Below are 23,254 nucleotides of genomic sequence, written 5' to 3'. Positions count from 1 at the left end.
TGCTATATGCAGTTGTAATTATTTTAACTTTTTATTTGAAGAAGCAAGTGTAATCACTTGAGACAATAAAAATAGATCCTCTATCTCAGCAGTTTGATTTAAAAGTAGTTATGAAAGGTGTGCCTAAATATAATATATTTTAGGAAATAGAATGCTCCAGAAATAAATGTTGAAGCCATGAAAAACAAGGTGATGTATGTTACTTCATGAAACAATAAAAATAAATCTAATAAAGGATTCCAAAATAAGAACATCAGTGGCTTATTCTCTATTGTACAAGAAATATTCAAATTATATGACACTTACCTTCTCCTCATTTTGAGACTCTCTAATCGAAAATACTTAGATAAATATAAATACCTCAAACATATTCCAAAGAATTCTTTTATCATTTTGCATTCAGAATAGACTTCGGCTCCGTAGCTACAAAATTTACTTTTGGTGACAACCTGAATAGATCCTCTTGCTCTTTTTTAAGTATTTATTGGGGTGACCTTGGTTTACAAAATTACACAGGTTTCAAATATACAACTCTATAACACATCATCTGCATGTTGTACTGTGTGTTCACCAACCCAAGTCAAGTCTCCTTCCATCACCATTTATGCTCCCTTTACCCTCTTCTACCTTCCCCCATCACCTTTTCCCTCTCATAATCACCATATGGTTGACTGTGTCTATGAGTTTTTTTTTCTTTGCCTAATCTCTTCACCTTTTTCACCCAGCCCCCCCAACTTCCTCCCCTCTAACAGCTGTCAGTCTAGTCTCTGTGTCTATGAGTCTGTTTCTATTTTGTTTGTTAGTTTATTTTGCTCATTATATTCCACATATAAGTAAAATCATATGGTACAGTATTCCCTCACTTATCATGGATATTACATTCTAGACCCCCCGCAAAGTAGGAACCTTACATTTATTCTACACTCTTAAACCTACATAACTTTAACAACATACTTATACAGTACTGCAAAATCCCACAATATAAAGAAAAATTCGTGATAAATATTTAAGTATAATATTCTAAAAAGTCCCATGATACAGTGAAGACATGATAAGTGAACCGCGATATAGAGAGGGACTATTGTACTTGTCTTTCTCTGGCTGGCTTATTTCACTCAGCTTAATATGTATTCTCTAGGTCCATTCATGCAGTTGCAAAGGATAAGACTTCCTTCTTTTTTATAGCCCAGTAGTATTCCATTGTGTAAACGTACCACAGATTTTTTTTTATCCATTAATCTTCCCATGGGCACTTGGGCTGCTTCCAAATCTTGGCTGTTGTAAATAACACTGAAATGTACATACGGGTACATATATTCTTTTGAATCTGTGTTTTGGATTTCTTCAGATATATTCCCAGAAGTGGAATCACTGGGTCATGAGGAAGTTCCATTTTTAATTTTTTGAGGTAACTCCAAACTCCTTTCCACAAGGGTTAATATCCAAATTTCATAAAAACTTATAAAACTCAACACCAAAACAACTAAAAAGCAAACAGTCCTATTAAAAAATAGGCAAAGGACCTGAATAGACTCTTTTCCAAAGAGGATACACAGATGGCCAATAGACATATGAAAAGATGCTCACCAGAGAAATATAAATTAAAACCACAATGAGATATCACCTCATACCTGTCGGAAAAGCTACCATCAGTAAATTCACAAACAAGTGCTGGAGAGAATGTGAAGAAAAGGGTACTCTCCCTCATGAACTGTTGGTTGGAATTAACTAGCTCTGGACTCTTACAGCTGACCATCTCTGTATGCATATCTGGATGTAGTGTTTTGACTGACTTCACTTCTTTTCATACTAAAAGAAACATTGATTGTTTTTATTTATGACTGTTTTATTAAACTGAATTTTGGCTTTACAGAATTGATTCGCTGTTTCAGTCAAAATAATGATACCAAGTGTAAAATGTGGACAAAGCCATGCTAAATTAGAAGAGTTGGAAGGAGTCAAAATACCAGTCTTCTTCCCCCCACCCCCAGGAATGTCTAAAGCACTCTGTTCTTATCACCCTGTGATTTTGAATAGAGCAACTCAAGTTGTTACTCTCCTGGTCAAAATGATTTTGAAAACTTATGGCTTCTCTACTGAGCTTCTAATAATTTTCAAGCTGCAGTATCAGATAGTACTTTGTGACATGAGGTGATCCTTATATCTAAACATTTTTATTGTACATCATGTTTTTATTCTGGAGGAGAAAAAAGTAATTTATTGAAATCCCATAAGGAAAATTACAGCTTGCTGTGTAAAACTGAGTAGCCTGGGGAGTGATTTTTGTTTTGTGTCTTTAATTATGGTGGTGCTTTCTGAAAGGGAATGTGTATTTGTATTTCTAACAGAGGAGAGCAATGCTGGGTGGTAAAGGGAATCACTGGGAGCATATGCAGTTTAGAATTGAATGTTTTCCAAACTCACTTTCAAGTAATCTGTACATTAATTTTTTTTTACCAAAACAGTTCACCTTTCCCTATTCTAAATTGTTGAAAGCACTCACTGTTTGAACCAAAGTTAAAATATCAAGTACTGTAACATGAACTTTAAAATTGCCAGTAAATGTAGCTAGGGGACAATACAAATATTCCATCCTATGTCAGATACCAAATTGAAAATAGGAGAAATGTATCCCACCATCCAAATGGTAGCCAAAATCATGGTGAGAATCTGCTTAATTTTGATTTATTTTAATTGAACCGTGTTGTGTGTGCATATGTGGTTGTGTGTTAAACACTATCAGAGAAAGATACAGTTAAATATTTTATAGGCAAATTAGTTTATGTATCTAGAAGTATAAATCTGCATCAATATTTGAGAATATCATGGACTTCAATGCAAAAACAATCATTTTTATTTTCAACTCTTTCCATTAGAATTGTGTTTGGGTTTCATTATATTTCCAGGTATTACTCAGAGTAGACGTCAATGTGGATGAAAGGTTAGGATTCATAGATGATAATGAACAATTATTAAGTACTGTTTAATTAGTATGCACTTTGTACATAGAGTGCTGTTACTAACTGGTTTAATAAAAAAATTGCGCACCCTTTGAAAACATGTTTTAGTAACAGAACATTACTGCTTATCCAGATGGCCTATCATTTGTATTAATGAAAAACAATTTCTTGAGTAAATTTTCACCAACTGTTCTCCCTTTATTACTCAGTGAAATATATCTGAAGCAAAAATATAATGGAGCATGACATATACATCACAGAATTAAAGTAGGAGATTAATTAAAGCTGACTCCAGTTAAAGGCATAGCCCCAGGCGTTAGACAGTGATTTGCAGTCCTGCACACTGGAATTAACTGGTGGCTTTTTTAAGAAGGCTAATGTCTGAGTCTGACCCCAAACCAATTAAATCAGAGTGGGCCCAGGCATTGATATATTTTAGAAGCTTTCCAGGTGATTCTAATATGTAGAAATGGTTGAATGCACTAAGATAGATGACAGAAAAGAGCACACACCATCCATTAACTGATTTGCACATCAATTAATATATTATATCTACACACACATATATATGTCATATATTTTTATATATGAGAGAGAATGATGATGTTGGTTTTCAGATATTCAGTATTTTTCAAATATATCCAGAAAAACACTAATTGTATAAGATGTCCATTACTATTGTCTAAAAAACAAGAAAACAGAAACCTACTGGAGAAACATTGAGCTAAGCTAATGAGTTTCTCTGTAGGACTTTTCAGGGCCTTTACGGTGCCAAAGTGTTCTGTGAATCTCCAACTTTCTTTTTAGAATTCCTTGTGGCTTTTGAGACTACTATGTGCTTTTTTCCCAACAAACCAGTGATTCCCAATTTGGGCTCATTGTCTATAAAATGGCAGGTGTAGAGTGTTGGTGAAGGACAGTATTTCTTTTGATCTGTTTCAGTTTTAAGATTTTATAGTTATTTTGCCTTCTTTAAATTTCCTATTACTGTAGAGCCTTTCTTTCCTCTGCCCTTATTTGGGGAAGGTCACTTATTTACAATAACATATTATGGAGAATTTAAAACATATTCAACAGTGAAGAGAACCTCTATCTACCATCAACCAATGTCTACACTTATAAACAATTACCAACTCATGTCAATTTTGTTTTATCCATTTCCGTATTACCCTCAAAACGAGGCTCATCTGAAGCAATTCTTATTGTCATTTAACTGCAAATATCTTAATATAATTCCTAAGATATAAAAACTTAAAAATACATCCACATTACCTTTATCACATTCAATTCCTATCAATAATTTCTTAATTTATCAAATATCTAGATTTCACATTACATTCATTAACTCATAATTTTTCTATACTTAAGCAACTTAGGATCCACATAAGGTCCAAATATTTAACTAACTTATGTATCTCTTACATCTCTTTCAATCTACAGGTCACCCTTCTGCTTTGACATTTCTATCCTTGCATTTTCTTTTTTATTTTTATTGTAACATTTAAAAAATATTTTTTACTTTTTTTTTATTTTTTGGCTTTTCAATTACAGTCGTCCCATGTCCCCCCATTTCTCTTCCCCACCCAGCCCACCCCTTCTCCCACAATCATATCCCTCCCCGTTGTCCATGTCCATGAGTCACTTATACATGTTCTTTGACTGAACCATTCCCTTACTTATCCCCCTTCTCTCCCTCCCCCCTCCCCCCTATTGACTGCTATTCTGCTCTTTGTTCTATTTAGTTCCTTTGTTTGTGTTGTTCTTTAGTTTCCTGTATTAGGTGATATCATATGGTATTTTTCTTTCTTTGCCTGGCTTATTTCACTAAGCATAATTCTCTCTAGTTCCATCCATGTTGTTGCAAATGGCAGGAGTTCCTTCTTTCTTTCTGCTACATAGTATTCCATTGTGTAAATGTACCACAGTTTTTTGATCCACTCATCTACAGATGGGCACTTAGGCTGTTTCCAGCACTTAGCTATTGTAAACAGTGCTGCAATGAACATAGGGGTGCATAAGTTCTTTTGAATTAGTGTTTTAGGAGTTTTTGGGTATAATCCTAGTAGTGGAATAGCTGGTTCAAAAGGCAGTTCCATTTTTAGTTTTTTGAGGTAATTCCATACTGTTTTCTAGTGGCTGCACCAGTCTGCATTCCCACCAACAGTGCAGTAGGGTTTCCGTTTCTCCACATCCTCGCCAGCACTTGTTGTTTGTTGATTTGTTGATGATAGCAATTCTGACTGGTGTAAAATGGTATCTCATTGTGGTTTTTATTTGCATCTCCCTGATGGCTAATGATGTTGAGCATTTTTTCATGTGTCTATGGACCTTCTGTATGTTCTCTTCAGAGAAGTGTTTGTTCAGGTCCTTTGCCTATTTTTTTAATTGAGTGGTTTGTTTTCTTGATGTTGAGTCATATACACTCTTTATATATTTTAGAAATCAGTCCTCTGTCTGTGATGTCATTGGCAAATACGTTTTCCCATATGGTTGGTTTCCTTTTCATCTTGCTGATGTTTTCTTTTGCTGAGCAGAAACTCACTAGTTTGATGTAATCCCATTTGTTTATTTTTTCCTTTATTTCTCTTGCCTTAGGAGATGTATCCGTGAAGATATTGTTACGTGAGATATCTGAAATTTTCCTGCCTATGTTTTCCTCTAGGACTTTTATGGTGTCATGGCTTACATTTAAGTCTTTGATCCATCTTGAGTTTATTCTTGTGTGTGGTGTAAGTTGGTGGTCTAGTTTCATTTTTTTGCAAGTCCCTGTCCAGTTCTCCCAGCACCATTTGTTAAAGAGGCTCTTCTCACTCCATTTTATGTTCCTTCCTCCTTTATCAAATATTAGTTGACCATAGAGGCCTGGGTTTATTTCTGGACTCTCTATTCTGTTCCACTGATCTATATATCTATTCTTATGCCAGTAACAGACTGTTTTGATCACAGTGGCTTTGTAGTATTGTTTGATATCTGGTGTTGTGATTCCTCCTCCTGTGTTCTTTTGTCTCAAGATTGCTTTTGCTATTCAGGGTCTTTTTTGGTTCCATATGAATTTTTGGAGTATTTGTTCTATGTCTGTGAAATATGTCATTGGTATTTTAATAGGGATTGCATTGAATCTGTAAATTGCTTTGGGTAGTATGGCCATTTTGATGATGTTGATTCTTCCCATCCAAGAACATGGTATTTGTTTCCATTTATTTGTATCTTCCTTAATTTCTTTCTTCAATGTTACATAATTTTCAGAGTACGGGTCTTTTATCTCTTTGGTTAAGTTTACTCCTAGGTATATTATTTTTCTTGCTGCTATAGTAAATGGTATTTTCTTTTTTGTCTCTGTCTCTGATATTTTATTGTTGGTGTACAGAAATGCCTTAGATTTCTGTATATTTATTTTGTATCCCGCTATTTTGCTAAATTCACTTATTATATCGAGTAGTCTTTTAGTGGAGTTTATAGGGTTTTCTGTGTATACTATCATGTCATCTGCATACAATGATAGTTTTACTTCTTCTTTACTAATTTGTACGGCTTTTATTTATTTTTCTTGTCTGATTGCTGTGGCTAGGACTTCCAACAGTATATTGAATAGAAGTGGAGAGAGTGGACAGCCTTGTCTAGTTTCTGATTTCAGGGGGAATGCTTTCAGTTTTTGTCCATTGAGTATGATGTTGGCTTCATGCTTTTCATATATAGCCTTAATTATGTTAAGGTATGCTCCCTCTATTCCCATTTTGCTGAGTGTTTTCATCATAAATGGGTGTTGTACTGTATCAAATGCTTTTTCTGCATCTATTGATGTGATTATGTGATTTTTGTCTTTCATTTTGTTTAGGTAATGTATTATATTTATTGATTTGCGAATATTAAACCATCCTTGCATCACTGGGATGAATCCCACCTGATCGTGGTGTATGATCTTTTTGATGTATTGCTGGATGCTGTTTGCCAATATTTTATTGCGGATTTTAGCATCTATGTTCATCAGTGATATTAGCCTGTATTTTTCTTTCTTTCTTGTGTCTTGACCTGGTTTTGGAATTAGGGTAATACTGGCTTCATAGAAAGAGTTTGAGATTTTTCCCTCTTCTTGGATTTTTTGGGATAGTTTGAGGAGGGTAGGAGTTAATTCTTCCCTAAATGTTTTGTAAAATTTGCCTGTGAAGCCATCCAGTCCAGGGCTTTTGTGTGCAGGTAGATTTTTGATTACTGTTTCAATTTCCTTCTTTGTTATTGGTCTGTTGAGACTTTCTACTTCTTCTTGATTCAGTTTTGGAAGGTTATATGTATCTAGAAATTTGTCCATTTCTTCTAGGTTGTCAAATTTCTTGCCATACAGTTGTTTGTAGTAATTTCTTACTATTGTTTGCATTTCTGTGGTATCAGTTGTGATTTCTCCTTTCATTTCTGAATATGTTTATTTGGGTCTTCTCTCTTTTTTTCTTGATGAGCCTGACTAGAGGCTTGTCAATTTTGTTTATTTTTTCGAATAACCAGCTCCTAGTTTTGTTGATCTTTTGGCTTGTTTGTTTAGTCTCTATGTCATTTAATTCTGCTCTGATCTTGATGATTTCCTTCCTTCTTTTTGCCCTAGGCTTTGTTTGTTTTTGTTGTTCTAGTTCTTGTAGCTTTAGGGTTAGGTTTTTTATTTGAGATTCTTCTATCCTTTTCAGATATGCCTATATTGCTATGAACTTCCGGCTTAGGACTGCTTTTGTTGTGTCCCATAGGTTTTGGGCTGCTGTGTGTTCATTATCATTAGCTTCTAGAAATTTCTTGATTTCTTTTTTCATGTCATTGTTAACCCATTCATTATTTAATAGTATGTTATTCATTCTCCATGAGTTTGGGTGTCTTTGATTTTTTTCTCTGAGGTTGATTTTTTGTTTCAAGACACTGTGGTCTGAAAAGATGCTTGATATAATTTCAATTTTCTTGAATTTGTTGAGGCTTGTTTTGTGTCCTGTCATGTGGTCTATCTTTGAAAATATCCCATGTACATTTGAAAAGAATGTATATTTTGTTTCTTTTAGGTGGAAAGTTATATATATAAGTTAAGTCCATGTGGTTTAGTGTGTTGTTCAATGCCTGTATATCCTTGGTGTCTCTTTTCTTCGATGATCTGTCTATTGTTGATAATGGAGTGTTGAAGTCCCCTACTATGACTGTGTTGTTGTTAATGCCCTTCTTGTGGTCGTCTAGTATTTGCTTTATGTATTTGAGTGTTCCTATGCTTGGTGCATATATGTTTATCAGTGTTATATCTTCTTGATGGATTGTTCGTTTAAATATTATGAAATGTCCTTCTTTGTCTCTTTTTATTGCCCTTGCTTTGAAATCCGTTTTGTCTGATATGAGGACTGCTACCCCGGCTTTTTTTTTCAGGTCCATTTGCTTGGAATATTTTTTTTATATCCCATTACTTTCAATCTATGTAAATTTTTTGTTTTGAGGTGTGCTTCTTGTGACAGCAAATATGTGGGTCCTGTTTTCTTATCCATATCGTTACCCTATGGCTTTTAATTGGAGCATTTAACCCATTTACATTTAAGGTTATTATTGACATGCATTTATTCATTTCCCTTCGTTCCCTTGTTTCTCTCCTCTTTTTTTCTTCTTTTTTCTTTGAACATTCCCTTTAGCATCTCTTGCAATGCTGGTTTGGTGGAGATGTATTCTTTTCGTCTTCCTTTGTCTGAGAAACTCCTTATTTCACCTTCCATTTTGAATGAGAGCCTTGCTGGGTAGAGTATTCTTGGTTGTAGGCCTTTGTTTTTCATTGCTTGAAATATTTTTGACCATTCCGTTCTGGCTTGTAGTGTTTCTGTTGAGAAATTGGTCGATAGCCTTATCGGAGCTCCCCTGTATGTTATTTGCTGTTTTTCTCTTGCTGCTTTTAGGATTCTCTCTTTGTCTTGAAATGTTGCCATTTTAATTATGATGTGCCTTGGAGTGAGTTTTTGGGGGTTCCTCTTCATTGAAACTCTGTGCTTCCTGAACTTGTATAACTTTTTCTCTCATGAGGTTGGGAAAATTTTCTGTCACTAGTTCTCCTATCAGTTTTTCTATTCCTTGTTCTTCTGATCCCTCTTTAATTCCCATCATTCTGATACTGTTTTTCCTTATTCTATCCTGTAATTCCCTTATTTCTTCTTTGTACATTTTCAATCTTTTTTCATTTTGCTGTATTGTCTGGGAATTTTTCTCTACATTATCTTCCAACTCACTAACCCAATCCTCTGCTTCGTTTAGTCTGCTTTTGACTTATTCTACTGTGTTTTTCAATTCAGAGATTGAATTCTTCATTTCTTCCTGGTTCTTGTTGATAGTTTCTATGTCTTTTTTTATGCTGGTGTAGTTCTCTGCAAGTACCTTGCAATTTTCTTGGAGCTGCTGGCAACTTCCTTGGAGGTTGTCATAGTTGTTTTTAAGGTTGTTGAGTATATTGAGCTTTTTCACCACCATTGTATTGAATTCTGTGTCCAACATTTGGGCTCTGTCTATTTCATCTATCTCTGTTTCTGGGGATTCCTCTTTTCTTTTCATTGAGAGGTTATTTCTGCATCTTACCATGTTGGATTCTTCTTGTTTGTTTTTATTTTTTGGGTTTGTCTGCGTTGACTTCTCACCTTTGTGGTATGAGATTCTTTATAGGAGATCTGGGGGTTTCAGTGGTGCAGTCTCTTTGATCTCCTGAGCCTGATGTTCTTGGGTTATCCTTTATTTTATTTGTTTATGCTGTCTAGTTATATTTCAGATGCTCTTTGGCAGGATCTTCCTTCTGGCTAGTTGATTGAGAGTCACTCTGTCCACTTGGTCTTGAGTTCTTTTGTGGAGATGCTGTTACAAACATAAACACACAGCCCAGGCAGGAGACCCACACCCTCAAAAATATCCTCCACCCTCTATCCCACTATCATCAGCCAATGAGCCAGTATTAATATAAATGTAGAGAGATTAGAGCTTTTATACTATAGAAAGAATAGATTAGAGTTGTTTTTAGGGAGAAAAAATATGATTTTTGAGAGAGGGGATGATAGATTAATAATAGTTGAGACTATGCAAGACAGTAGGTAATATTTACATTGTATGTTAATAACAATAGAAGAAAAGGGTGGAAGAATGCAGAATATAGTAAGAAAGTGGGATTGTATAGTATTGGATTTATATAGTAATTATATTCTATTTATTTAGAGTGAAAGGGAGGCTAAACTAGACACACAAACAAATAAACAACGATTAAAGAGGAAGGACGAGGAGAGATTATTTGAAACAAATTAGAGAAAAAAAGTTTTTTTCCCTTCCTCTTTTCTCTTCTTTTTTCCCTTTTTTAAGAAAGAGAAAAAAAAAAAAAAGAATGTTTTTACTCAGTTCAGCCTTCATGTGCCCTCTTCTTTTTCTGCATCCCCAGCTGGTCTAATGTGGTGGGTCAGAGGTTCTTGTTCCTTGCAGCAGCAGTGTGCGCCCGCGGTGGCCAGGATGGCGTGCTCCTTTGGCGCCCGCTAGAGCTAGCCGAGGTGCGTTTGCACGTGAGACCCTGTGCGCACAGGGTGGCCGAGAGCCTGCCTCAGTTCCGCCAAGCCGCACTCCCAGAGATGGTCTCTGGCCTCCCGGGGTGGGGCCCCAGACACTTGGGCACAGTGGAAGTGAGCGATTGGTGCATATTGAAGCCTGCTGAGGTGCTTCCGTGCTCTCAGGCCTGTGCGCAAGCAAGGCAGCCCGAGAGCTAGCCTCAGTCTTGCCAAGCCATGTTTCCGGAGTTGATCTCTGGCCTCTTAGGGTGGGGCCCCGGACACTTGTGCACAGTGGAAGTGAGCGTCTGTGAGTCGCTGCTGCCTGCTGTTCCCACGCCACAGCCGCCCATTGTTCCCTCACTGGCCTGGGCGGGCACAAGCAGAGCCTGAGCAAGTGGTCTGCGTTCCGGCCTGGCACCCACTGGAGCTGGCCAGGGGTGTCTGCGCACGGTATTCTGCGTGTTCAGTGGGCCCCCCCTGTGCCCGTTGGGGCACTGATCTTATGTTTGTTGGGGTGTGTCTGAGGGGCACCTGGACTCGTGGCTCTGCGCACCTGGGCCAGTGAATGAGGGCACTTCCGTAAGCGCACCAGTGCGACCCAAGGGGAGGGTTGGGGAGTGGATGAGTACACCTTGGCACCTGTGCTCCTCAAGAATGTCCTACCACCCCTAAACTTTCCACCCCTCTCTGCAGTCCACAAGAGAAAAATATAAAGGAAAATTACATTCTCACTTGCACAGCAGTACGCTGTCTCCTGTCCTTCAGTGACAATGCCACCTAGTCAAGTCCCGTCTCTGCCAGTGGGCAGAGATCTGCTTTCCTCCTGACTCCTCTCTGGGGAAACCTGTGGTTGCCAAAAAGCCTTTGTGTACTTCCAGCCACAGCTCAGGCAACCACCCCAGTCAGGAATTTCGTCTCGTCTCTTTTTCCTCTGCTATCCTCACTAAACAGGTTGTTCCCAGATGGTTTTTCTCTAATCCAGCAGTGCCAACACTCAACTCCTGCCAGTGTCCTGCTGCTCACTGAGATGTTCTGTCTGCAATTAGTCCAAACTACAGACGGGTCTTAAGAGCCCAAAAGTGCAACCTTCCCTCATTCCTCCGCCATCTTCTCTCTCTATCCTTGCATTTTCTATGTTGAAAAAGTCAGGTCATTTACCCTGAAGATTTCCACATTCTGGATTTTGCACAGTGCACCCCTGGTTTATTTTAACATGTTCCTCTGGCTTCTGTTCCTGTTAATTAGTAGTTAGGTCAAAAAACTTCATTATATTCAGGTTTTTTAAATTTCCTTCCTCCCGCCTACTTCCCCTCTCCCTCCCTCCCTCTCTTTTCTTTCTTTCTTGGCAAGACCACTTGATACACATCTTGTGCATGTTGTCACTCTTTTGATAACGTTAATAATGACTTATATTCATTGCCTAGATTCATTACTTCTTAGGAGCTGCAAAATTGATTTGTTTTTAGAGAGAGGGGAAGGGAGAAAGAGAGAGAGAGAAACATCAATGTGTGGTTGCCTCTCATGCACCCCTAACTGGGGATCTGGCCTGCAACCCAGGCATTTACCCTAACTGGGAATTGAACCAGTGAGCCTTTGTTCACAGGCCAGCACTCAGTCCACTGAGCCAAACCAGCCATGGCTAGGAGCTGCAAAATTGAGTTGCTCTGATTCTGTCATCCATTCTTCATTTATTTGCAGTAGGATTGCATCAAGTTAGATTTACAAATTAACGTAAAGAGAATCAGCATCTTTATAATATTAAGTCTTTCTCTCTAAAAGTGCAGTGTGTCTTTCCGTGTGTTTAAGTGTAATCATTTGACTTTCAGGAGCATTTTACAGATTCCCTCATTTAGGCTATTTATTTATTTTGGATAAGGTTGTCTTCTTTTCCATTCTGCCTTCCAGAAAGGTATTTTTTTTAAATATAAAAGTAATTGGTTTTACATGCTAATTTAACAACTTATCAAGTTCTCTCATTATAATAATGTTTTCATTTATTCGTTTCAGTTTTCTAAATATATGATCATTTCTGGAAGTAGAAATATCTTTAGCTCTCCTTTATACTTTTTGCCTCGAATTGCTATCTCTTTTCTAACATCATTAGCATTGCAATGTGTAAGAAGGTACCCTTATCTTGTTTATTTTCCTACTTATTAGGCATTATAAACTTGGATTCACTGACTGGGTAATGCTGAAGAATCAGCTAGAGAGGCTTTCTTGTCAATGACTTAGGAGATGTTTTTACAGTGCTAGAGATCAATTTTAATAATAAAAGAGTTTAATAATAAAAGAGTTTATAAAGTTTAGCTATTACCTAACAGAGAGAGCTGATAATAATGTAGTTATTTAATTAATCAGGGTAGCAGATCCAGAGCCACTCAATATGTATTTTGAGATTCAGATTTTAGATTGCCTCTTTCTACTGAATCATCAAACTATAGTTGAGTTACATATATGATATTTTTACTCTAAATATGGTATTTATTATAATGTATGAAATAGCTTGGAAGATAAATTATTAATTAAAAGTAAAAGAAAATTGGATTAGGAATTTCTATGAGCTGAGACAAATTCATATCTAAAGGATGACAACCATCCATAAAATCTTTTAGAGCTACTTGGGGATAGCAAGGTTGGAGATGTTGATGTTTTAGTGTGCCTCAATACAGCCCCCAATTTTCCCCTTTTCTAAACATTTGTCAGGTTTCTTATGAATAAACAGTTGTTAATAACTTCATGTATTTATTCCTCAGCAAGTAGAACCACTAGGAAACACCTGTGAAATTTTTTTTCTTATGCATTTATTCTTAAAATTTCAATATTAAACACATTTGTTAAGGTTATATTATACACAAAATGCTGCACCAAATACAACTTCAACCCTATAAAAGTTGACATTCTGGTTAACAGCTAATCAGTGGGCCAAAAAGCTCAAAAATAAATAAAATAAATACTTATAAATGCAATATATTCTTTTGGGTTTGAATCTGAATATAATATTGGTTTGTTAAACATTTCTCTTAAAGTTTTCAATGGGATAAAAAGTGAGGAAGTTCATGTTTGATTAGCAACCCAAGAATCTAGAATGTATCATGAAAATCAATGGCCTTTAAAAAGTTCTCATGCAAATTTAGGAATTTGCTAAGTCCACTGAAAAATTAGTTTTGGATTCATCACAAAGAAAATAATTTTATCTTCTAAATGTCTTCTAGTTACTATTTTACACAACAGTCAAGCAAAACTGCTAAGAAAAATTTATATATATATATATATATATATATATATATATATATATAGTAGTCCCTCTCTATATCATGGTTCATTATCGTAGCCTCACTATATCATGGGATTTATAAAATTATTATATTTATTTATCACAGATATTTCACTATATCGCGGGATTTTGTGGTACGTTGTTAAAGTTACATAGGTTTAAGAGTGTAGAATATGTTTAAGAACATAAGTAGAGTTTATAAAAGTGTGGGAAAGGTTAATAAGGAACTGGGAATGGTTTATAAGAGTGTGGGAAAGGTTTATAAACCCTTAAAATATATATAAATACTAAAATAAATGTAAGGTTCCTACTTCGTGGATTTTCACCTATCGCGGGGGTGGGGGGGTGTCTAGAACATAATACCCGTGATAATTGATGGAATATTGTATATACGTTTTCTTAATATCATTGCTTCATAATTTGCCTAAGAATTAGCCTTGATATTGTACCTATAAATGTCTAAAACTAGATTTTGATTTTTAATATTCATTCTTAGGATATAAAAAACAAAACCAACTTCTAGCCCAGATGGCAGCCTAGACAGACACGCTGCGTCTCCCTCCACAACTAAGAAGGAATACACCTACCTCAAAATTAGTGACAACCAGAAGATCCAGAAAATCAAGCTGCATGGAAGTCCAACAAAGATATAAAGAAGAAATACTCATCCAGACAGGTATGAGGGGCAGAGCTGGGGAGGAGAGGATTCAGTGTGGTGGCAGCAGCAGCAGCAGCAGCAGCAGCAGCAGCAGCAGCAGTGGCAGGCCAGCAGAAAGTGCAGCCACACATTTTAAAAAGTCAGGAGGGACACCTGGGGAGCACTCCCAGCATCAGACCAGACCGAGCAGCTCATGGGACCAACGCTGGGGAAAATAAAGCCTCATTGTTTCTAACTGTGTAAACCAGTGGGGGTTAGGGTAGAGGAAGAAACTGCTGGTCTCTCAGCAGAGTCCACTTGTTTAAAGTGCCCCCACAATTTTAGAATATCCACAGAGCCACCCACTCTGGGAACAACGGCCAGGGCAACAGCTAGAAAAGTGCCAGTCCCATAAGGAAGTGGGAGAAGTGCCTGGAAGAGGGGCAAGTGCTGAGCAAGTGGCATTGCTTCCTCTCAGACCCCTCCCCCACATACAGCACCACAATGTGGTGAAATGGGTCGCCCTGTATTGACAAATACCTAAAGTTCCACCCCTTACAACATAACAGGTGCAACTGCTCTACCTAAGACCCAGAGGCAAACAAACATGGAAGCCTGTCAAGTTGAGGAGACAGAGAAGTATGGCCCCAAAGAGGGAACAGATCAAGGTTTCAGTGGGAGAACTAAGCGATGAGGAGAGAGCCAACCTAACAAACAAGGAGAGAGCCAATGTAACAGATGCAGAGTTCAAAACACTGGGGATAAAAATCCTCACAGACTTGACAGATATCCTTAAGTATGGCAAACACATAAGGGAAGAAGTACAAGATATGCTAAATGAAATTAAGAAAAATCAACACAAAACCAGTGGTGAAGGGAAGGAAACCAGGGTTCAAATCAATGATTTGGAAAATAAGGAAGAAAAAAAACAGTCAACCAGTACAGAATGAGGAAACAAGAATTGAAAAAAATGAGGAGAGGCTTAGAAACCTCTGGGACAACTTTAAACGTGTCAACATCCGAACCATAAGGGTGCCAGAAGAAGAAGAGGAAGAGCAAGAAATGGAAAATTTATGTGAGAAAATAATGAAGAAAAACTCCCCAGATTTGGCAAAGGAAATAGACATATGAGTCCAGGAAGGACAGAGAGTTCCAAACAAGCTAGACCCACAAAGGACCAGACCAAAACACATCATAATTAAAATGCCAAAGTTTAAAGATAAAGAGAGAATCTTAAAAGCAACAAGAGAAAAGAAGAGAGTTACCTACAAAGGGGTGCCTATAAGACCATCAGCTGACTTCTTTAAAGAAAGTTTGCAGGCAAGAAGGGACTGGCAAGAAGTATTCAATGTCATGAAAAGCAAGGACTTACAACCAAGATTACTCTATCCAGCAAAGCTATCTTTTAGAATGGAAGGGCAGACAAAGTGCTTCCCAGACAAGGTAAAGGTTAAGGAACTCATCATCACCAAACTATTATTATATGAAATGTCAAAGGGACTTACTTAAGAAAAAGATCAAAACTATGAACACTAAAATGAAAAAAAAAACTCACAGCTATCAACAACTGAATCTAAAAAGTAAATACAAAACCCAACTAAGCAAACCAGAATAGGAACAAAATCATAGGTATGGGTATCATTTGGAGGGTTATCAGTTGGGAGGGGGAAGGGAGAGAAATGGGGAAATGGTGCAGGGATTAAGAAGCATAATCAGTTGGTATAAAATAGACATAGGGAAGTTATGAATAATATTGGAAAGAGTGAAGCCTAAGAACTTATATGCACAGCCATGGACATGAACTAAGGGAGGGGGGGTTGCTGGAGGGAAGGGGATTATTGGGCAGAGGGGAGCAAAGGGGGAAAAATTGTGATACTGTAACAACATAATCAATGAAATATACTTAAAAAACAAACAAAGAAAACCCAATTCTTTATTACATAAAGTCTCAGACTGTGAATATATACTAAAATATATCATTAAAATATGTAGCAGAAAGGCAGAATAATAAGGGCTACAGATAATTGTAGTAAAAAGGTTTAATAGAAGGTAACATGTTTTGTACATATCAGCTGTCAGCCCAAACTTGATAGATAATTGTGTTGGGGTGTGAAGAAGGGTGTTGAAAGCATGGCCCATAGTAGAGGCCTTGACATCATTCCACCTGTGGTATCTGCATGTTACTTAGCAGGTGATGGAGAATCCAGTGAGTCTCATTGCAGACATGAAAGTGTGCATGTTTTCTAAGATTAAAGTGTAAGGAATCGATATAGCTGCCAGATACCAATCAAATATCTGCACTGAGAAACACATTACATTATAAGAGGTATCCTGCAGACCTGTGCATACTACTGGTCCGTCTTTTAACTTCTCTCTTCCTTGTGTTCATCACTGTTTTTTCTATAATAAGCAATAAATAGGTAAGACCATGAAGTTTTCCCTTATTCATTCATTGATACAAAACTATGAAAAGAGAAAAATATCTATGGTCTTTTTGGTTTCATTTCATATTAGCCTTTTTGCAATATTTTCTAAAAAACACGATTTAGGATGATTCGCCCCAGATTAGCTGAGTCAGCATGATTTAGGAAGTACTCACGGATACTGTATCACCTTTAAATTATTTTTTATCTTTTAAATAAATTTACTGGGTGACACTGGTCCTCAATAACATGCATGTTTCAAGCGTACAACTCAACAAAACATCATACACGCTGCATCATGCACCCACTGCCCCAAGCAGCCTCTTTCTGTCCCTATCCCTTACCCCTTTGCTCACCTCTACCTACCCCCACACACTTTCCCTCTGGCTATCATCACATTGTCTGTGTGTGTGTATGTGTGTGTATATGTGTATATGTGTGTTTTGTTTGCTTATTCCCTTCACCTTCTTTCATGCAGTCCCCGATGTCCCTCCCCTCCGACAGCTGTCAGTCTGTTCCATGTGTCCATGCCTCTGTTTCTATTTTATTCATCAGTTTATTTGTTCATTAGATGCCACATATAACTGAGATCATATGGTATTGAAGTGGTGGATAGCCACTGTTCCTGTTGTAAATGGTAACACCTGAAAAACTTTTAAAATTCTGCCACCTTTTCAGAAAAAAAAAGCTGAATTTTAAAAAGTTTTTCAAGTGTTTCCATTTACAACAGGAATAGTAGTTATCCATCATTTCTTTAACAGGTATAGTGAGCTAGAAAACAGCAGAACCTCTGTAATAGTAACTTTGCTTAATCTGACAACTGTGTAAATCTATTATAATCCTAATTTTACAGACTAGGAAACCAAAGCTCATTATAGACCATTCATCTTGGCCAAGACAGCACTGTGAGTAGAAATCATAGAACTGTGATTCAAATTCATTCCATTTAATTCTTTATCCCCTGTCCGTTACTACCATGTTAATATTTCTCCCTAAGCAGTGTAGAACTGTAATTCTTCATGTGCACCTTGGTTTCCTATCTTTCTACCTATATCTCTTGACAGGTTTGTTTTTCCTTCTCTGCCTGATAAGGCAAATTCTATTTCTACTCTTTTTTTAACACTTAATTTTTAGATATACTTAATTTGATTAAGTAATTTATCCAGTACTATTAAGATACATAAAGAATTTAGTGCCTTTCAAGGTGCTCTAAATTGTAAGTGGATTCAAAATAATCTATGCCTCTTTCCAATAGTCTAATGTATGCATGTCACATAAAGATTAATCTACAAATAATAGCATTTAGCATAGAGAGTATTTTCATTCTGATTTCTGGCCAACATATCTGAAGATCTGATTTAAAATACAGATACTCTCCGTCTGTCTGTCTGACCTAGTTGAAATAGCATAAGCACAATTCAGCTCTTCATCTAGCACTGTCTTTCAAAACAAGTGCTTTTGTTTAAAAAAAATATTATGCCAGTTCTTTACAAGAACACACAAAAATGATGAATATGTCAATGAAGCAGAGATATTAATTTCAAAACAGGATGGCAAAGTACTTCTTTTAATTGTGTATTTGAAGGTAATTATACAAATAGTCTCTACTGAATTAACAACAGCTGATTAGTGGGAGAATAACATTAAAATTTATAAAATTTCAAAAAAAAAGCCTACTTACTTGTTCAAATTCATTCTTTTGAAATTCCTCAAAACCAAAGATGTCCAATATTCCAATATCCAATGTCTGCATGCTGAAATGAAACATTTAAATAGTGACTAGGCATACTTCAAGCTCTCACCTGACCTCCTTCTCATTGCTCTTTCAGGTCAGAGATATCTGGCCACTTAGAATATCTCTGTTAATTTGAAGCATCAGCATGCAAATAATTATCTTATGGTTTGATGAAAAACTCTGAAAATTAGGGGGAAAGTGTTCTTTTAATACTTTGATTCAAACAGAGAACATTAACAAACATATATAGATTTCTAAGTTTAAAATGGAACAATGCATTGGTGGTTTGATATTTGTTTTTCTGCAAGTCCTTGTGTCTTTCTCTTTCTACTAGACTTGCTTCCTCTAAAGGAATTTGTGTCCACCTGTTAAGTGGCTCTCACCAACTAATACTTGTACCTTGTTAGGCTACACAAGCAGGAATCAAACAATTTCTTCATCATACATAAGTACAATATGAGGTAAATGACAAATTGAGCCACATGCATATCCTTTGATAGATCCCATACTTCAGCTTCAAAAATTATATGATCTTCCTAAAGGAATTCTTATAAATAAAGAAGAAGAAAGAACATGCAACTTGACTGTAAAATTGAAGGAAATCAATCTAAGTACCTTGGGATACTCCCCCCACCCTGCCTCGTCCCCATGTAAACGTGTAAACTACCACTAGAAATTTGCTCCAGTCTTGGGTGGTTCAAGTCATAGATGTCAGAACCCTCATAGTGAGTGATGAAAAAGGGAAGAAAACCTGGTCAGCACCAGCAGCCCTGACAACCTGGCTTCTGTGAAGAGTGGTGTCAGCACACATGAGTGTGTGAGGTTGCTTCTTGCAAAGGAGGCCCCCATGATGACTCTGGAATGCTGGTGACCAGGAGCACACACACCCCAACCCTTCCACCCCTTCAGGATGCAACTGCTGTCCTCATCTTCTGCCAGTAGGTGTGATATCCTGTCATCATTATGGTGCTTATTGTTTCAATACCACTACTCTTGCTCACAGACATTTTTGCTGTTGTTTCTTCTCCACTTGATTTTTCCAAACTAAAAACCACATTGGCAACTGACTCTTTTTGTAACTATTTTATTTTCAGAGTCACTACATAATAATGATCCTTTAAGATCTGTATTATATTATTTAAATGACTGTTTTTTCTTGACAAAATGGTAGATTATTTGTAGTGGTTGGTACAAATAAACTTCAGAAGCAGAAGGGAGAACATTTTAAAAGCCGTTACTATAAACTTCACATGAGAAAGAATATAAAGCAGTGAGGGGAAGAAGAACCATTCAATGAATGTTCCCAGGTAATGGATTCAGTTTTTTAGAAGAAAAACGTAAAGGTAGCTTTATACTGCACCTCACCCTATGTGTCCAAATAAACTGGACATGTATTAGATCATTAAATGTTAGAACAAAAAAAGTCCCCCCCCTTTTTGGCTTTCAGTTTTGGAAAAGAAGGAAATGCTTAAAAATATGATTACACACATACAAAAAATTATTTTTGCTGAATCAATATGTAAATAAAATTAAATTGTTAGAGGTAAGTATTATTTTAAAATTCATTGTCTCATTCATTTTCATGGATTTTTCTCAATCTGTTGACACTTGTGCTCAGTCACACATTATCTCCCAGCCATGCACGCTTCTTTCCAACCTACTCTCTTTATGATGTGCACAAAGATATGTTGGGAGTGATGTTCACTCAGTGGTAACAATAATGCTCAGGTTAAGGATGCTTTGTTGCTTTGTTTTATGTGTGTGTGTGTGTGTGTTTTACCTTATGAGCTGCACTGTTTTTCTTGTAGGAGCTTAGTGATGAAACTTGTCAGGCTTTGGAGTTGTTTTATTTTGGGTAGGAATCCTAATTCAAACACTTCTTAGTTAGATAACATTGGGCAAGTCACTTACAATTTCAGAGCTGCAGTTTCATCATCTATAAAACTAAGATGAAGTAATATGGGTCCATTTAGATCATTGTTACAATTAGAGATGATGCAAATAAAGATCTAAGGTAATAGCTAGTATACTGTGTAACTCCAATTACTTGAAGTTGCTTCAAAAAAATAGTTGTTTCAACTTGGTATACAAATGAAGAGAATGGCTAATAGAAGAAATATAAATGGCTAGTAGGCATATTAAAAATGTCAATGTCATTAAATTGCAAAAGGAATAATATTTTAAAACTTAAGATGAGAAAGTCCCATATACTTTTGGTAAGAGTTTGAATTGGTAGAGCCTTCTCAAAAAAACAATTTAGTTACATGGTAAAAAGCTTTAAAATGTTCATTTCATTTGAACCACTACTTTCATATGTAGGAAACTCTTCTAACACAATTACCAGAAATGCAATTAAAGACTATGAACAAGAATGTTCATTGTTATCTTAATTACAGTAGCTAAACAAAAAGGAATAATAAATAACCCACTCTAATGATACAATTAATTAAATGACATGCATCCTATGATGAATTAATGTAGTAAAACTCTCAAATTAATAGAAAGCAGCATATAAGTTCTGTATAAAGAACGACCCCAATTATATATCCAGAACATCTGGAAGGAAGTACAGTCAATCTGAGAAGAGGAAATAGAGATAGTTTTAATTCTTTTTATTATTCTGAATTTCTAAGGTTTCTACAGTAACACAATATTATTTTATAACCAGTAAATATTCAATTGATTTTTTTTTGGCCTTTTTTATTGTTCTTTTACAGTTGTCCCAATTTTCCCCGTTGCCCTCCCCTGCTCCCACCCCCCGGCTCCCTGTTGTCCATGTCCATGGGTCATTTATACTAGTTCCATGACTAGACCTTTCCCTTTCTTTCTCCCCTTTCTCCCCTCCCCCCTCCTCTCTGGTCACTGTCAGTCCATTACTTGTTTCCATGCCTCTGGTTCTATTTTGCTCATTTGTTTGTTTTGTTCATTGGGTTCCTCTTACAGGTGAGATTGTATAGTATTTGTTTTTCACTACCTGGCTTATTTCACTAAGCATAATACTCTCCAGTTCCATCCATGCTGTCATGAAAGGTAGGAGTTTCTTCTTTCTTTGTGTTGTGTAGTATTCCATTGTGTAAATATGATATGGAGAGATATGAATAAGATCACTGGGAGAAGTAAGAGGGGCCATAGGAGGAGTTTGCTGAGGCAATGGAAAGCAGTGTAGGAAATGAAAAGAAGACTGGCACTTTGGCTCATGAACTTTCCTGAGCTTTTCTGGCTCCTGAACTGCCTCTCTCTCGGGTTCTGGCTCTGGCTGTGGCTCTCAAGCTTGCTCTCAGGCTCTTCTTCCTTAACCCTTTGAGTGCCAGTGTCGCTGTGAGTGATGCTGACAAATCTTCCCAAAGATGCCAGTGTCGCTCCCAGCAACCCTTTTTTCGATGGCTATAAATGTAAATAACAATGGAATAACTTGTATTTTATGTTTTGCTCTCTTTTTTGTACCTCAGGTTATATATTGATATAACTTTTTTTCATGTTGATCTAAATTTTGAATTACGAATGGCACACAAAGGGTTAAGAATGCCTGGATGATGGTGCTGCAGCTGCCTGCATTTCCCAATTGACAGTATATTGCATGGGAAGGAACTCTGGACATTTCTCAAGGGATGGTATCTTGTAAGGGAAGAGATCGTCGGACTGGTCTGGCAGAGGGTGGCAAGTTTATTCTTTGGGTGTTCTAGAGGGAACAGGCTCTGAGGCAGAAGCCTGCCATTCTTCCAAATTGTGTAGCTTTTGTGTATTATGTTGTTTTAGTTTGTAAACTAACTCTACAGAAATTAACAGGAAAAAGATTGGAGAACCCAGGTGTTAGAGTTTAGCCTTAACTGATAAGCTTAAATGATTAGAGCTTTGACTTAATAGGCTTAAGTGACTGCTTTTGAATAAAGACTCCCTTCCTTTATCACCAAACTATTGCCTCTACAATTTTGCCTAGATGGTAACAGTGGGCAGCAGGACCCCAAAATGTGCCAATTTTTTGATCCACTCATATCCTGATGGGCACTCAGGCTATTCCCAGCACTTGGCTACTGTAAATAATGCTACTATGAATGCATAGTAAATGTTCTTGAGCAACAATAAGGTAAAACCTAAAGCTGGAAAAAATTTTATACCTTTTGTGTATTTATAGTAATTTATTGGTGGAGGAAGGGATAACAGTACCCTTAAGGAGAGACACAGAAAAGTGTAGTCCAGAGGTGAGTTGTGCAGCAGGGACCTTGGGCAGAAGTGGATTTAATGGTGGGTGCACTAGGCATGCGCCCTGGGCCCTGACTTCTGAAGGGCCCCACAAAACCCCAACTGTACACTTTTTTCTAATGACACTAAGTTTGGTTTCATATGTGCAGTTTTAATTACATACAAGTTTACAATTGGCAGTAAAACCTGATAGTATGTTTATATTCACTTATTTTCATTATTTCATTACTACGCTGCATACTATACACATACTACACTGCATAGGCCCCGCACAGCTGCGCTACTGCTTATAGGAGCAATAGAATCGTATTTGCTACTTTGAACTTACGAAGGTTCTCCTGCAGTGCAGACTTACAATATATGCAAATACGCAGGGATGTAAATTAGTTTGTGGCTATGTACTTGTTTCACTTACGGTTTTGAAAATAGTTTTCTGTGCATATAAATAAATATTCAGGTAAGTTGAAATTATATTAAAATAAAATTATTTCCTTTGTTGAAATTATATTAA

The 23,254-nt window shown here is 36.7% G+C and overlaps 1 protein-coding gene across 1 annotated transcript in view; it reads right to left on the bottom strand.

Annotated features, from left to right (window-relative positions):
- MYO16 (myosin XVI) overlaps nt 1-23,254 on the bottom strand; it is a 654,868-nt gene that overhangs the window by 214,402 nt on the left and 417,212 nt on the right. Inside the window, exon 22 of the mRNA XM_090257968.1 lies at nt 18,490-18,562. Within this exon, the coding sequence (XP_090114094.1) occupies nt 18,490-18,562 (73 nt within the window). The remainder of the gene's footprint in view (nt 1-18,489; nt 18,563-23,254) is intronic.

The sequence above is a fragment of the Furipterus horrens genome, unplaced genomic scaffold (genome assembly GCF_987537825.1).
Source record: "Furipterus horrens unplaced genomic scaffold, mFurHor1.1.pri manual_scaffold_12, whole genome shotgun sequence".
Taxonomy (NCBI): domain Eukaryota; kingdom Metazoa; phylum Chordata; class Mammalia; order Chiroptera; family Furipteridae; genus Furipterus; species Furipterus horrens.
Note: the sequence above shows the minus strand (reverse complement) of the source record. Positions and strands in the feature narration are given on the sequence as shown.